The following is a 17,568-nucleotide window of genomic DNA, read 5'->3' as shown; positions in this document are numbered from 1 at the left end:
GGAATTCCAAACCTAGAGATGATCTCTTTTGTTAATATTTTGACAACCGTTTTAGCATTCTCTGTAGCACATGCAAATGCTTCTGGCCACTTACTGAATCTGTCAACTATAACCAACATGTATCTCAAATTTCCTACAGCTGGTATATGTGTAACTATGGCCACTTTGGCAGGGAGTTGAACAGCTTTTAAGAAGTCGCCTATAAGATTAAAATGTGCTATGGGCTTTCCATCAGCTGCTTTAAAGTCTTTTTGCTTCCATGTGGCAAAATCATGCACAACACCATAAGCATACTTAGAATCAGTGTATACTGTATACAGTCACTACTTTACCTTCAAACTACTGACATGCTCTTGTAAGTGCCACCAACTCTGCAGCTTGCTGATGTGTATGGTAATGATTTAGCTTCAACTATTACATCAGGTAATCTTACAACCGCATATCCACATAAATACACACCATCAGAAGGTTTTGAACATGAACATCTACATATAGACAATCACACTCTTCCAGGGCCGTATCTTAAAGATCGGGCCTACAAGAGGTCTCTTGTTCAATGTGTTTAAGGAAATCATGTGTGTCGTCAAAACCATCTAAGTCAATATCGTGTAGCAGATCACGCAGAGCTACTACAGCTGAATGCGGCTGAGAAGAGGCTCAATAGTTACGTTTTCCGTTGCCAAGAGCGTGGTCTCATAACCAGATCTACGTTGTGCTGTCATATGTTGTGTAAAATAGCTGTTACCTGATGTGAGGTGTACAGTATCAAAGGATGTGACAGCACCGTTTTCTCAGCATCCCGGACCATCAGAGCCGCAGCAGCCACTGCACGCAAGCACGAGGGCAACCCTTGTGCTATGTTGTCTAAAGATTTGGTAAGATACGCAACAGGGCGATATCTGTCACCGTGTTCCTGGGCTAGGATCCCCGCAGCCGTACCACCACGTTCGTGCACATATAGGTGAAAAGGCTTAGCATAATTCGGCTGATGAGTCAACAAAACCCTAAGGAAGACGGGTCCAGGTGAATTGACGCCCCTATAGGTAAACACGGCGGCTGCGTCTCTGAAGCCAAAGGGACACTGAAAAAGCAGAACAAAGATCAATCACAGTAAAAAATCTGTGAGTCTCTGGTATAGAGTTAACAATGGTAGCTACATCGGGCACCAAAGGAGCTAACGGAATAACTAATTTATTAATCTCACGTAAATCTTGTGTTAACCTCCAGCATTTTTTATCTGCCTTCAAGACAGGATTAATCGGTGTGTTATACGGTGAATGTGTCTCGATCAAAACACCTTGTGACAATAAATCGTCAATAACTGGAGCAATGCCAACATTCTTCTCTTTCGACAATGGATATTGTTTAACAAAAATCGGATAGTGTGTTTTTATGAGTGCATGATACGGCTTTACCTGGATTAAACCTGCCTCATCTTTGTGAGAGGCCCATAATTTAGGGTTAACTTCACCTAAATTTGGTTCATCAGGCAGGACCTCTGTGGCTCAGTTAAGAGCATAAGGACAGAAGAAAAAGACAGTGAGACATTGGTTTGAAAAAACAGAATTTCCATTCTCATTTTGTGCATCATATCTCTTCCTAAAAGGTTTAAAGGCGAGTTTGGAATTATTGTAAAGCTATGATAAAAATTGTACCAGTCGGTGTCACTACAGGCAAAAGGTGAGTTACAGGACATGAAATTGAAATCTATCCATTCCTAATAGATGAACTTCCCCTTTTTTCTAGGACCTCCTCCATGAGTTTTGTGCTGAGGCTGAAATGCACCACTTCCTGTTGCAGTGCAGAGCATAACGGGTTAAGTTAACCTGGAGCATAGCAGAAACCTCTAGCAGCATCTAAATCTCTAGGAAAAAGTATCTAGATGTGACACAATTTCACTCCATAATGCCAAATGATCTAAATAAGGATTAGTTCAATAACCGGCACAATTCCTATACATCCAATCTTTACACAGAACAAAGAACAGACACACAACACTTAATACACAGACAATACACACAACACATAACACTTAGACAATACAGCTGCGCAAGGCACCAGGGGGATCGCAGTCTTCAAACAAAAAGAGTAATCCAGTCTCTCCAATTGGATCACAAATTTTGTAAGTTAGGAGAAAAAAATCGACTATAAAGCCAAAACAAGATTTAAGTCTTTTGAAAAATTTTAAAGTCTTTTCAAAATGTCAGTTTTTCTTTAGTTCCTTTTCTCTCACTTTTTTTTTTAAACAATTAATTTTTCATGAATCTATTTTTTTCGGGCATATAAAAATTATCGTGGATTCTTTTGGATACTTCAGACAATATCGCCTGTACTAGACAGACCAGGCTGTAAAAAACGTCTTCTCAACTTGCATCTTACATCTATGGTGAGGAAACCAATGTCGCGACAAAATCATCCCTCCAAAGGAAATTATCATTAATTCGACAATTAATGCATAACCAAGACACGAACACATATGCAGCCCTATTGGCTGGCATACGGGACAATCCCCGCAAACAAGGAAGTATCTTAAAACTTACCTTGATGCGTGATTTCCCTTTGGATATTGCCAGAAAGTCTCGCTTCTGACACCAAAACTGTTAGATTTTTATCATGCCCAAACAAAACTTAATTCTTGGAGAGGTTTTCCATATGACCTGCTATGCTATGCCCGTAGGCCTTTCTGAATTCAGGGAAGAATCACACGGCACACAGCAAATGCTTTCTCCTCTGGTTTATTGCAGGCAGCAGAACGTGTATATACACACAGGGAAGAGAAAATTCTGACCGCAACTTGTTTCCTGTTTAGACAAGAGGATATACTAGCCGGAGATGTGTGAGTCAGATTAGACTCCCTGTTTACCTTACAGACTAACATCGTAAATATTCTATAGACACTGAGCAGACAAAGGAATGTGTGTGTGTGAAACTGTGTGAGAAACATCTTAACACTAACAAGTCAAGTCAAGTTTATTTCTATAGCGCTTTTCACAACAGACATTGTCTCAAAGCAGCTTTACACAAATCAACAGTCAAGGTGAATCGTGTGCATTTATGCCAGGCCATAGCTCATTTTTGTGTAAGATGAAAACAGTGATGCCGAGGAGACCACGATGATAAACAATGCTATCTTCATGATCAGGATGAAGCGGGGCAGACACGCTGGGTGGATCCTGTTCCAGCTCAGTGTTGACTTGCTCCTCGAGGTCCAGGCTGCGGCGCTGACGGTTCGGGGAAGGCGGGACAGAGCTGGGGATGCGCTTCAACTGCAGCTTGCCTCTGTTGCGGTTGAAGTGGATGCTGTAGACACGCTGCATGGCCTCGGGGAGGCAGGACAGCACCACGATGTCTGTCGCCAGTTTAGGGAGGCCCAGGGTGGGCACAGGGGTGTACGCTCTGCACAGAGGGCACTGCAGGCTGTCGGGCTGAGAGGATTTTATGTTGATGCGTGCGAGGCACTCCAGGCAGAAGGTGTGGCCACATTGCAGCACTTTGGGTGTGTTGAAGACGTTGTTGAACTGACTGAAACACACGGCACACTCCAGGTCTGGGAGGTCATCATTACAGAAAACCTGGGCTTCAGAGACCTCCATGGTGCAAGACGTGGTGGTGGTGCAGGGTGTTGTGCATGGTGCTGTAGAAGGCGCTGTGGGCTCCGTGGGGCTGTCAGGGGCATAAGGAGAGCGATCCATGTCTGTTCGAGAGCTGAAAATCAAACACACACACACACACACACCACAATCTGGTTTATTTGCTTTACAAACACGATTTATTAAATACAGCACCAGTATGTGAGTTTCACATGTGTCCGATTCTTAACCAGCAAAAAGCCTTTCCTACTGTTAATGATACATTTGTTTTGAAATGCAACAACACAGAGTCATGCAAAGCAGCAGAGAGAGAGCAGGCTGGAGCTGTGTGCATGTACCACATGTGTGTCATTCACAGTGTCTGACCAGGGGTGCAAATATGGGGTATGCAGTAATATGCAGTGCACAGTGGCACCACACCTGGTGGGGAGGTAGAGTTACAGTTAGGGTTAGGGTTAGGGGGGCATTGCATGTAGGGAATTTAAATAAATAAACATGTCCCTCTCCACAAATAGCTGCTTAAAGTGAAATGCGTAATTAACTGCCAAATATTTACCGTCTTCAGTACCACATTTTTCTCTGAATGTATTCTAGACAAATATATCATCAATGAATTATAAGTACTAAATGTGCACATGCAATTATTATACAGCCATGGTGTGAGATTGTGGAATACTGTCTATGATTGAGTCTGTAATTTCTCGACAGAAGTGTTTTTAAAACTAAACCAATATAAAAATATTTATTCAGCTCATAAATCCTATAAAACATGCAGCATTAAACATGAACTTCCAGCAGATGAACATCTCATAATACTGTCTAGAAGTGAGAAATGTACAGGTTGTTTTTACTCCATACATACTGTATTTATACCAAGAGATCTTTACAATTGACACGATCATTGTAGAGGAAAAAGTTCACTCAATTAATTTCATTATATTTTATATATATATATTTTAACTGGTTAATTTATGCATCCCGCAATGCATCACGGGAAGAAATACTTCCGCAAAAGTCTTCAAAAGTATAAAAAAATCTTTCCTATAAGAAAATGACAGTATAAATAATAGAAACATGTTGAATAGAAAATAGTTTGATGGAGAAACTTACAGATGAAACACGATGAATCTCTGGATTCCGCTTCACATCAGCGTTATTTAGCCACGCCCACATCGCCTGTGACGTAACAACCCTTTTCCTCGTTTTAAACCTATAGATGTTACAGGTGTATAATTTACCCTGTTACATTTACATGTCCTGTTTCAACTTATACAAAACTGTTGATTTGTCATGTTTATACTCATATCTGTGTTTAAAAATGTAGTTACCTGATTAAAATGGGTGCGTCTCTTAAATGCCTTGATAATAAAGCTGATGTCACTTCCTGTCCTGATTCCTCCTCTTCTCTTTTTTTATTGTAATCTCATTAAAGTGGTGGGTTTCTCCTAAATTTATGAAAAGTTCATTTATTTCGATATGAATTTCTTATATATTATATAATTCTTTTTTTTTTCACGAGACAGAAATGTAAATCAGGGTAGTGTAGAAAAATATGACGTTGTGGCGCCCCCTAACGGTAGCAGCTGAAAGAAGAAGACTTTTATATTTATTTTTTTCACTCAAATCTTTGTGTGATGTTACTTTATCTATCTGTGTGATTATTTTACACTTTTTGGGTGTATTTTTATGAATGTGAGAACACATGGTGATAAGTCTACCACACATTTATTTTTATAGAGAACAATAAGTGAAATATCACCACAGAGGCTGCTGATTTGTTCTGTGTTCATCAGAAGAAACATTAAATACTTCCAGTGAACTGCAGTCTGCTGTCCCGTGTACCGGTGGACAGCAAGAGGTCCAACCTGGAGGACAGAGTGATGGAGTTGGAGGAACGGCTCAGTGAGACACACAGAGAGTGTGTGATCAACACCAAGGTGAGAAACGTAATCCTGGTGTAAATGATTGTACAGCTGAATGAAGAGTCTCATTGTGGATGTGAACATTAATGACTGAATCCTTGATCCTCTTCCTCATAGCAGTGTTTTAGGAGTGTGAGCAGGAGTGAGAGACTCACAGTGTCCTGAAGTACCAGTACAATCATCTGAGGGAAACTGTAACCTACAGCAAGGAGTCACTACAGGTATCAAGTGTTTCAATGTGTGTGTAGATGTCAATAAAACCAACAAGCTTTTTCTTGTAAAACTTCCATGTCTTCTGGATGAAGCTGAGAAGAAACACGAGCAGGTGCTGGAGTCCAGTGTTCAGCTACAGAAAGAGATCTACAAACTGGTATCAGACATGGACTTACTGTAGCCTCAGCTGAGCTGAAAGAGGAAGAGCTTCTTCAGACTAACAGGAAGTGCAGCAGGTTAATGGCAGTAAGTGGAAACTCCTTGCATTAAGCAGTACATGATGAGTTCCTCCACATGCTGTATGAACTTGAAGAGAAGAAAAATTGTATTTCTAGTTGGAGATGTTGAGTTTCTTGTTGATTGAATGGATGTAAAGATTAAAGCTGTTCTGTTCCATGGTTGTGTTTTAGGAGTGGAAACAGTACCAGGATGTTTACTGTACCATGAAGGTGAAGTACGACGGAATGAAAGAATCCGTGAAACATTTGTAGATTTTCATCACAGACTTGTACAGAGCATGTAGCGCCATCACTTGGCCTGAAAAGCAGCTCAGTGGTCACGTGGTCGGTTATGGCGCTCAATAAGTTCCTGATGTGGTTTCTGTTTGTATTTTTTTCCTCATTTCATTAATTTTTTCTTTGCATGTGAATGTGAATGAAAATAAATCTCTTGTTACTGTGTGATGTAATATTTTTGCTGGAAATTGCAATAATAAAGTACTTAAAATGTATGCATTGTTTTCTTAATGTACTTATTTAACTTTAACACTTATTTTATCAAAAGTCTCTTTTCATTATATGGGACATGGTTTGTATTAATGTTATATGTTTACTTTATTCTACTTAATAATAATAATAATAATAATAATAATAATAATGTTAATGGGTTCAGCAGGTTCACAGAATAATTTACGAGTCACTGTTCTATAAACAATAAAACATTTTATTTTTAATGACTGAAAATGCTACAAAAATGTCACATGATGAAGTATAATAATGCAAACACACAAAGATACAAATACAATTTCCAAATGATGTATATATTAGTAAGGGGGATTTAACAATAAATATAAACTTTTATGAATAAAAAGTTCCAAAGTGGGTTTAAAAAAACAACCTAATAATAAACAACAATAGATACAAATATTAAATCCACAAATTTATTATAACACAACTATATAATATTAGCAAACAATATTTATAAACTGTAACATTAACACGTCTCTGAATGACTCAAAACACCAGGGAGAAATGATTAAAGGAGCAGAACTGGAAGAAACAGCAGGACTGGATGCAGATGAAGGACTGGATGCAGATGAAGGACTGGCTGAAGGAGATGGACTTTGACTACCAGGCTGTAAAGACACATATTGTATATTATAATTTAAGCATAATAATAATGATGATGATGATGATGATAATGACACATGAAGGGCTTTTTAAATGACATGAATCTGAATTGGTACATTTACATTAGGTTTGGCTGCTGAATTGTTGCTGAAGGATCCAGCAAACTGTGACTTTGTAAAGTAAAAAAGAGGCCAGCACATGGAAAATAATGAAAATCCAATAAAAGACAATATGACTATAAAATATAAAAATAAAGAATGAGCAGTGATAATGTAAGTGCAGGCTGTATAATAGTGGGGGTGGAGGTAGGGGGCGCTACAGCAGTAAGAGTGGAGTAAATCAGGTGGAACACTTACGACCTGGTAAAAGAACAATAAAGAGTGTGGAACACAGGTTTTATTTACCTTTTAGTCTTGGTATTTTTTACAGATTTAAATAAGAAGAAACATTGAAAATCTAACATTCAGACCTTTTACAATGATCTCAGTGGTTCCTCTATTTAATAACTGGATGAGACATGGAAATAGATAAAGCAAACATTGTTATATATGATTAGGGGGACAGAGGACATTTAAAGCACATGAGTGCTTCACTCTGTTATATTGCAGCCATTTGCTAAAATCATTTCAGTTCATTTCTTCAAAATCTGTGTTTTTCTGTAAATATGGGGTGCTGTGTGTACATTATTGAGGAAAAGAAATGAACTTAAATGATTTTAGCAAATGGCTGCAATATAACAGAGTGAAAAATTTGAGGGGGTCTGAATACTTTCCGTACCCACTGTATACAATCAATACATAGATAGATACATACAATCAATAGAACCACATGGTATTAAACTGAGCGTTTGTGTGTGTGTGTGTGTGTGTGTGTGTGTGTGTGTGTGTGTGTGTGTGTGTGTTTTGTTGTTAATGTTGTGTGCTTGTAGATCTGGTCTTTACTCACAGATGCTGAAGGAGCTTTAACTGAATTGTAAACTTGTGCTGGTTTCTCCTCCACAGCTGGAACTTGAGCTGCAGCTGGTTTCTCCTCCACAGCTGGATCTTGAGCTGCAGCTGGTTTCTCCTCCACAGCTGGAACTTGAGCTGCAGCTGGTTTCTCCTCCACAGCTGGAACTTGAGCTGGGTGGTGGTGCATGGCCGTTCTTAGTTGGTGGAGCAATTTGTCTGGTTAAATCCGATAACGATCGAGACTCTGGCATGCTAAATAGTTACGCGGCCCCTCGTGGTCGGCGTCCAACTTCTTAGAGGGACAAGTGTTTGGACTCTGGGTGTGGTGGTTCTTCTCAGTCTCACGCTCTGTATGAGATTAAAGTGTTGATGGAGCTGTAACACAACAGAGACACTGCTCTTACACACTGCTGTTAGTCTTTATGCCGACACCAGCAAAATTACCCCCTGATGCTGACTGAAATCCCCTCATATGACCAAACCCACACTTTATATTAATAGATTTCACTTTATAGCTGTTAAAATGTTTGCCATCAAGATTCTCTTTTGCCAAATTTGCCGCCTCTTGAGATTTAAATTGGACACATTCATAACTTTTTGTCTCCGTCTTGTAACGGACAACCTTCAGAAGAGACGTCGTGTCAACACATAATTCATATTAAACAGATCTGATACAGGACTTTAGTAAATAAAAACGTTTGGACCCCCCTGGTCTAAAGGGTCTACTATATTCTACTGCTACTTACACACTTAGCAGCTACCTGATGTTCAATAGTAGAGTAATGTTTAATAGAGCGACTGTACGACTGCTGGAACAGTGACTTTCCAAACTTTATGGGATTTTATTCTCTTTGAAACACTGAGTTTATTATTTATTTTTAGAGCTGCAACAACTAATCTAATCAATAATGAAATTGGTTGTGAGTGAATGCTGTGATCCTCATCATGTGAAAATGGTGTAGTTTAATGAAGTGTTATTGTGTAAACTGTTTGTTTGTAACTTCGGGACTCACACTGGATCTGTTCTGTCGTGACTCGCGAGCATCAGGTTGCGCAATCGACTCGATCACATCATCATCATGATTTAATTAAAACGGTGCGAACAAACACTAAATCTAAAAGCAGTAAATAACAGCATTTGTACACTGATGCATATTTTTCCTTTTTTTTTATACATTAAGTCTGTTAACTTGCTGCGTTTCTCCGTTTCATTCTCTTTTTATAGCATTTGTCTACAACAGTAACTTATCTGTTCTAAAAAGTGATTTACTGCGGCTTTACTACATTCAAATGCTTGTTTTCAATTTTTATATATTTAATGTATACATATCATTTCATTATTATACAACATTTATTTATTATATATTCTAGATGTTTATATTTTCACAACTAAACAAAATTACTGTAGTTTTTTAAACAAAAATTATAAAAAAAAGTTATAATATTTTATATAGATTTTTAAGTATGTTTGCCAACTTGCCATCTGTAAAATATAATACAAATGTTGATTTACACAAATTGCTTCATCTTTCCTACTTAAATGATTTTGTATGATTAATGATATACAGTTATAATAAACAAAACATCTCATTATAAGTTTGTTTTTTATCCAATTGATCTAAAAAAAATCATTAGATTAATTAATTACTAAAATAGCTAGTTGCAATGTCTATAATTATTGTAATTACAATTATTATTAATAAACAAATCCCCCATAAAAGCCTCAAACAGGTGGAAAGGTGATCAGGAGCATCAGTACCGAGTGAAGAGAAGAAAAGTGATCTGTTCCTCATTTATTGTCTAATCCTGATCATTAACATCAAATTCATGTACTTGCAGGAAAAAGCTGATAAATCTGACTAACAATAAAGAATAAAAGAGCGACAATATTTCCAGAAATGTTGCAGTGAGCAGAAATGGAGCTTTCGGCTAATAGTGTAGGAGAACATCATTATTAGCCTCATGCTAGCCGGGTTCGCTAGCGCTGTTTTTGTGTTAACTAGTTTCTTGGAATATTTGACACAAATTGACCAAAAGACGAATACATTCAATTATTCTTTATTACAATTTATTATAATTTATTTAGAACTCACTAAATGTTGTCAGGAATCCACCTGCCACGCCTCCTCCAGAGGCTGCCTTTGCCTCTGTGCGCTCCCAAGCGTGCAGCGCAAATCACACACAGCTGAAGCGCATTATCCACTCATTCCCTGCCTCCATATAAACCGCTCATTTACCCACACTCCCTGTCTGTTATTATACATTCATGCGTGGTCGTGTAGGTTCATGGTGGTGTATGTTAGTGTTTATGCGTCTCCCGCTACCTGCCTTCTTCTCCCAGACTCCTCGCTCACTCCACAGCCGCGTTTGGCTTCCCCAGCGCACCTCGGACTACCGACGCTTCCCCGTCGCTTCCCCCCGTGGCGCGCTTTCTCCTTAACGCACCGTGGATGTTATCTTTGAACTGCCATTTGCCGGATTATCCCGATCTGCACGGGTATTTTGTGTTGGCTCTGCCTTTTGCTGAATAAAGTTTATGTTTACCGTTACTCCGGCTTCCGCCTCCGTACCTCGCCTAACAGAATAACAGACCCCTGAAAGGGAATTTGCAGACAAAAAAAAAAAAAAAAGGACATGATCGGGTTAACGCCGTGGTCCCGGCGCGAGCCGTGCCTCGGAGGTCGGGTTCGCTCAGCCACGATCAAGCGGCAGTCAAGCTCCGCCCTCGGGAAAACCCGGAAGCTCGCAGCCGCTTCTCGGGCACGCTGGGCAGCGCCACGCCTCCTTAATGATGTCACGGGACTCCCGGCTCGCTTCTCCGGCAACAGAGCTGAATGGAGAGATTTTTTAAGGAGCGTGGATCGATAGTGGAGTTGAACCCAGCCAGTTATCCCACCGAAGAAGCGAAAATCGCCCTCCACATGTCTCTTCTGACCGAGGAATCTCTCTCCCTTGCCAGAGAGCTGTGGAGCACGACAGAGGGCAAGATCAGCTCATGCACCCGGTTTCTCCAGCTTCTCACCAGGGAACTCGGGATAACCACGGCTGATCTTCATCTCCTCTCCCCCGCTTCTGAGAACGCCGTTCCACATCAGAGTTTCCAGGAGGTCACCGCGCTGCTCCAGGCCCTCCAGGATAGATCCGCTCCGCCGAAGGTCTTCCAAGGGATCTCCGCCGTGCTCCAGGAAATCCAGGCTGGCTCCATTTCATTCCAGGACCCCCAGGAGCTCTCCATTCTGCTCCAGAACCTTCAGGTGGGTCCAGCTTTGTTCCAGGTGTCCACAGAAAGCTCCACTCCATTCCCGTGTCCCAAGGAGAGCTCCGTTTGGCCCCAGGACCTCCGTGAGTGCTCGGCTCTATCTCAAGACCTCCGTGAATGCTCGGCTCCGTTCCAGGACCTCCAAGAGAGCTTGGCTCCGTCCCAGGATTTCCGCCTCGCTCCAGGTCTCTGAAGGGTGCCCAGCTCTGCTCCAGGTCTCCGAAGGGTGCCCAGCTCCGCTCCAGGTCTCCGAAGGGAGCCCAGCTCCGCTCAGGTCTCCGACAAGAGCCCCGATCCGCTTCAGGGTCCTACAGAGAGCTCTGTTCCATCCCCGGGCCTCCTTGAGAGCTCATCTCTGTCCCTGAGCGACCCAGTGAGCTCCTCTCTGTTCCTGAGCGACCCAGTGAGCTCCTCTCTGTCCCTGAGCGAACCCGTGAGCTCCTCTCTGTCCCTGAGCGAACCCGTGAGCTCCTCTCTGTCCCTGAGCGAACCCGTGAGCTCGGTTCCGCTCCAGAGAGTCCCCGTGAGCTCGGTTCCGCTCCAGAGAGTCCTTGAGAGCTCGGTTCCGTCCCAGGGTCTCCAGGCGAGCTCCTCTCCGCTCCTAGGCATCCAGGCGGCTCCCTTTCCGCTCCTAGGCCTCCAGGAGAGCTCCTCTTCACTCCCGGTTCCTGATGAGAGCTCCTCTTCGCTCCAGGTCCCTGACGAGAACTCGGCTCTGCTCCCGATTCCCAAGGAGAGCTCGGTTCCGTCCCAGGACTCCCGGGAAAGCTCCGCTCCGTTCCTGGGTCTCAAGAAGAACTCAGTTCCGCGCCAGCGTCCCAAGGAGAGCCTGGTTCCACGCCAACGCATTCCCGAGAACACCTCTTCATCCAATGGGATCCCGGAGCACACAACTCGCCTCCGAGAGTGTGAAAGGGACGTTTCGGGTCTCCAGGGGGTTCGACTCTCCGCCTCCTGTCTCCGCCGAGGACGCTGCCCGCTCCGGGTCTCCATAGGGGTCGCTCTCCGCCTCCTGTCTCCGCCGAGGACGCTGCCCGCTCCGGGTCTCCATGGGGTCGCCTCCGCCTCCTGTCTCCGCCGAGGACATCGTTCCGCTCCGGGTCTCAGGGGTTCGACTCTCCGCCTCCTGTCTCCGCCGAGGACGTCGTTCCGCTCCGGGTCTCCATAGGGGTCGTCTCTCCGCCTCCTGTCTACGCCAAGGACGTCGTTCCGCTCCGGGTCTCCATGGGGTCGTCTCTCCGCCTCCTGTCTACGCCGAGGACATCGTTCCGCTCCGGGTCTCCAGGGGGTCGTCGCGCCGCCTGCAGCCTTTGCTGAGGGCATCGCTCTGCCCCGGGTCTCCATGGGGGTCGTCTCTCTGCCTCCTGTCTCCGCCGAGGACGTCGTTCCGCTCCGGGTCTCCATAGGGGTCGTCTCTCCGCCTCCTGTCTCCGCCGAGGACGTCGTTCCGCTTCGGGTCTCCATAGGGGTCGTCTCTCCACCTCCTGTCTCCGCCGAGGACGTCGTTCCGCTCCGGGTCTCCAGGGGGTCGTTGTGCCGCCTGCATCCTTCGCTGAGGGCATCGCTCTGCCCCAGGTCTCCATGGTGGACGTCTCTCCGCCTCTGGTTTGCGCCGAGGACTTCGCCCCGTTCCTGGCCTCCGCATGGGGCTGTGTTCCGTCCTGGCTCTTCGCAGGTGTGGTCGCTTCGCCTCGGGCCCTTCCTTGCTGTTCCTGGCTCCGTGACGGTTCCGGCCGGGTCCCCTTCGACACTGGAGGACTGGAGTGGCCCTCCTCCGAGTGCCCGGGTCCACCGGGCAGTTGGTGGTTTGGGGGCGTCCGGTGCCACCCCTTTGGGGGGGGTGGTTTCAGGAATCCACCTGCCACGCCTCCTTCAGAGGCTGCCTTTGCCTCTGCACGCTCCCAAGCGTGCAGCGCAAATCACACACAGCTGAAGCGCATTATCCACTCATTCCCTGCCTCCATATAAACCGCTCACTCACCCACACTCCCTGTCCGTTATTATACGTTCATGCGTGGTCGTGTAGGTTCATGGTGGTGTATGTTAGTGTTTATGCGTCTCCCGCTACCTGCCTTCTTCTCCCAGACTCATCGCTCACTCCACAGCCGCGTTTGGTTTTCCCAGCGCACCTCGGACTACCGACGCTTCCCCGTCGCTTCCCCCCGTGCCGCGCTTCCTCCTTAACGCACCGTGGATGTTATCTTGAACTGCCGTTTGCCGGATTTTCCCGATCTGCACGGGTATTTTGTGTTGGCTCTGCCTTTTGCTGAATAAAGTTTATGTTTGCCGTTACTACGGCTTCCGCCTCCGTACTCCGTTTGCTCCTCCTGTAAAGTATTTATAAATCATGTTACTCACAATACAAGCTTCCCCTGTACGTAAATGATCATGACACCAATCGGAACTTTTGCCATTTCCTCACGGATGGTTTTAATTGGTGGATTCTGGTCCTTGATTTGAGACTTAACGCATCAATAAAACAAATGTTTAGTGAAGGAAATTTTCTTTTTTACATATTTTCATATCTGTTAGTATTAAGATGAGCCTCACACTGGTTCTCTAAACACATTCTTATGTTGTCTGTTCAGTGTCTATAGGATCTTTACGATGTGAGTATGTAAGGTACACGGAATGTCTTTGTCTGGGCTCACATATCTCTGGTTACTACGTCTTCTTACCCAATCAGGAACAGTTTTAGGTCAGGTTTTTTCCAGTGTGTGTATATATACTTGTCTGTTATCTGCATTAAACTGAATAAGAACATATGTGTCATTCTGTGTGCTGTGTGATTCTTCCCTGATCAGAAAAGACCCCATGGGCATCGTAGTTCGTATGGAAAACCTCTCCAAGATTTAAGTGTTTGTTCGGCATGATAAAAATATAACTATCTGAGTAAAGGAAAGAACGTTGTGAATAAATGTGTTGCGTTAAAGGTTTAGAATTTTTAATAAAAATGAAGAAATGCGTGCTGCATTAATTGTGCATTAATAATATTAGTGCTGTTAAAATGAATTTGGGTTAACGTGTTATTAACACGCTCATTTTAAAGGTTTTTTCAGTATAAAGGACATTATATAAAAGGTCAACCCAAGTTTTTTCTTGAGCCATTTATACTTTTGCATTTTCTTTGTAGAATCTGTACAAAAACACACAATTTGACTTAATTTCAAAACACCAGGAAAACTGTAATGTAAGGAAAAATCACAAGAATCTGTATGCGCTCTGTTATACTGCATGTATTATATGCTGTATAATAATGATGGTTTCTACAGTTGTGGCATCATATTGATGTTGATGATTAAGAGGATGATTGGGACTGAAGGCAGATGATTGGGTGTAAAAAGCACGACTTACCACTGTAAAGAGACGATCAATAACACTGTGCAGATCTATTATGTATTTTATTTATTTATGTACAAAAATATATATAAAAAAATTTATAAAATCTATTAAACATTATTTAATGTAATAGTTTCTCTTGACTTTAGGTGAGAACAGAGAAAGCTGATCTGCTTCAGGCACTTAGTGACGGCTGGAGGAACGGGCTTTGTGAGGTCTTTCTTCCACGATTCTAAAGCGTTCAGAGCGACTGTGGGGCTGCTGGGTGCCAGATCATGAAAATAATCAATACCTAATCAATAGAAACCAAAACAGAACTACAGTGGTACTTTGACCTACGAGTGCATTAATGTACGAGTTTTCCGAGGTACGAGCCGTTACTCGGTCGATTTCTTGCTTTGTTACGCAAGCAAAAAAATTAGGTACAAGCTCGAAACGCCGCTGCTACATGGCGAAACGAAGTGAGAAAGCGAAGACTGTGACAAAAATTAAGATAAGCAAAGAAAATTAAAAGTTTAGGGACACGTAGTGTACAAGAGTGATAGAGAGAGTAGCAAAGAATCGAGTTCCCCCCCCCGCACCACTCCGCCGGCATCTTCTTTAGCTCAAGTCGTCTCATCTCCAAGGAAAATACACTGAATAAAACCTTATTATATCTTTACATACTCTTTCTATTATGTTTTTATACAAGATTTGTTATTTAGAAATGTATTTTCCTAATTTAATAAAATGAAACATAAAAACGGGGGGTCATTTTAAGGGGTGGAAAAGGATTAATGCCATTTTAAGTATTTTCAATGGGAAAAATTGATTTGAACAGGGGGTTCATGTTAAATTTTTAAGCTAAATGTTTGTGATATAATTAAATGAAACAGAAGTTAAATGAAGCTGATTAAAATTTATGTAATTTTGTGTTTTTTGAGAGACTGCTGAAAGGAAATTTCAGGAACTATCTATGGATTCAGACTCAGTCGAGCTGAAACGGTGAAGCGACTCTCATGAACCTCATTGTTTTAGAAGTGATTGAACTGAACTCTCTTGAAAAGAGTCACTTGAACTAAATCTAAGGAGTCAAAATCACCAAACCAAATCATTTTGAACTGAATTGACCAAACTGAATGGACTGAATTATTAAAATGAATCTATTAAATAGTTATTTCTGATGTTTTTCTACTAACTGCAGTTGTCAAAAGTTATACTTGAACTATGATGTTATGAGGCTGCATTGGAACTAAACTTTATAGTATTGTGTGATCAGATGAACCCATGAAGAACTCATGTATTGTAAACTGATTTAATCTCTGTGTTATTGTGATTTAATATTTAAACTGATGCTGTGAATACTGTTCAATAACTGTTTATTTTATTACTTTAACTTCTGTTCATGTAAAATTGGGTTTAAACAAAACCTTTATTTTATTATCATTTACTTTTGTCCCGTTTTCCCAACATTTTATCATGTGGATTTTAATTCTGAGTTAAATTTAAATGATGTACAATAATAATTTAACAATAGAAACAAAACACACACTATATTTAAGATATTTATTTATTTTGAAGTAATAAAAAATATTGAGTTACAATAATCACTGATATGTTTGTACTTTATTATATGTAGGACATGTCCAGCTTGATCTCCTCTTTTTCTTTCTCTGGTTTTCTTTCTCTAGTGCTGAAGTCATATTGCTGAACAGCTGTACAGCTTCCTCCAGTCACTCTCGGGTTTCCATCCTCATTTCTCTTCCCTCACCTAAGAATCTTTGTTTCCTCAGAGATTTTCTGCGACTCTTTGGGTTTGTAGAGGTTCAGCTTTCTGTTTCTGCTGTTTATATATATATATATAAGTGCTTTTTCTAAGCATTTTTTATCAGTTATGTTGACTTTTTTTATGTCGCCGAACCCTAATATCTCGTGCACAAGGGGGGAAAAATTTGCCATTTAATGTCGGTTATCTCGGTGCAGCCGCAGAAGAACTCACGGAAGTGGCGGAAAAATCAAGCCTTACAGCTGCTACAGGTGTTGTATTGTATACTGGTGAATCTCTGCTGTTAGTTAGTGCTAGTGTTCGTAGTGTTAGTAGGGGCGCGGCGCAGCTTTGGGAAGAAAAGAGCAGCCGTTGAGAGAGTGCCGGTGGGAAGGCACGTACCGGGATACACATGAGCGATAACAACGACCGCTGTGAACCAACATATACCAACAATAACGGACGGTGACAGTGTGGAAGTTTAAATAGGAGCTGGTGATGATGATAAACGAGCACCATATGTGCGCGAATGAAGCGGAGCTTCAGAGAAAGCGGCCGAGAAAGCACCTGCCATGCTGAAGGGGGCCGAAGGGGGTGTGGCAGGTGGATTCCTGACAGATAAACATGTACTGTATGTATTTTTATAACATGCCTTCATCAAACAAATCGCGGCAACGCTGTTGTGTAAAAAACCCTTCAAAAACACGTGCATGCACATTCTCATTTATTAACGCACATCATGTACATAAAGAAATTTCAAGCACGTTAATATATTGCCGCCATTTTGATTTTCGTTTATCTCAATCATCGGTTACCTCGATGCTTTTTGGCGACCCCCTAGGACATCGACATAACCGGGTTCCACTGTATTAATAATTTAAATAATATCAAATGAAGAATATTAAATATTTCATATAATAAAAATCAAAAGTAATCTTTCAGAGTTGAATCCCAGTGGAAACGCGACTGATCCGAAGCTGCTGCTTTTCAGCTGATACACACTGTGTGGTCAAAAGTATTTGGACATGTGTCTTTTCCAGACAGATGTGGTTCATAAATTCACCTAAAATGCTCTTAAATGCACCATACAGCCAATTAACATGCAAACTGTGAAACACTTCATATAAACAGAATGTAGAATCACTGAAAGCATTTTAAATGGGATTTAAATACCTGCTACAGAGGGAAGCAGGAGCTTTTCT

The 17,568-nt window shown here is 42.1% G+C and overlaps 2 protein-coding genes and 1 long non-coding RNA gene across 4 annotated transcripts in view; 1 reads left to right on the top strand and 2 right to left on the bottom strand.

The window, feature by feature from the left end:
• LOC124384658 (leucine-rich repeat flightless-interacting protein 1-like) overlaps window positions 1–17,568 on the bottom strand; it is a 468,068-nt gene that overhangs the window by 205,394 nt on the left and 245,106 nt on the right. The gene's annotated exons all lie outside the window — the stretch shown is intronic.
• LOC124384526 (RING finger protein 225-like) lies at window positions 3,033–17,201 on the bottom strand. The gene is made up of 2 exons (XM_046847462.1): window positions 17,182–17,201; window positions 3,033–3,705 (listed from the first exon to the last, which is right to left on the bottom strand). Exon 2 carries the CDS (start codon window positions 3,690–3,692, stop codon window positions 3,033–3,035), a length of 660 nt encoding a protein of 219 aa, XP_046703418.1. The 5' UTR covers window positions 3,693–3,705; window positions 17,182–17,201.
• On the top strand, window positions 5,074–6,455 carry LOC124384716. Of its 2 annotated transcripts, XR_006925521.1 has the most exons (4): window positions 5,074–5,527; window positions 5,630–5,733; window positions 5,818–5,971; window positions 6,136–6,455. It is a non-coding gene; the product is annotated as an uncharacterized LOC124384716 (long non-coding RNA). The 2 variants fall into 2 exon arrangements; XR_006925520.1 differs by having other exon boundaries at window positions 5,630–5,971.

The sequence above is a fragment of the Silurus meridionalis genome, chromosome 4 (assembly GCF_014805685.1).
Source record: "Silurus meridionalis isolate SWU-2019-XX chromosome 4, ASM1480568v1, whole genome shotgun sequence".
Classification (NCBI taxonomy): domain Eukaryota; kingdom Metazoa; phylum Chordata; class Actinopteri; order Siluriformes; family Siluridae; genus Silurus; species Silurus meridionalis.
This window is presented reverse-complemented; position numbering and strand designations above follow the sequence as displayed.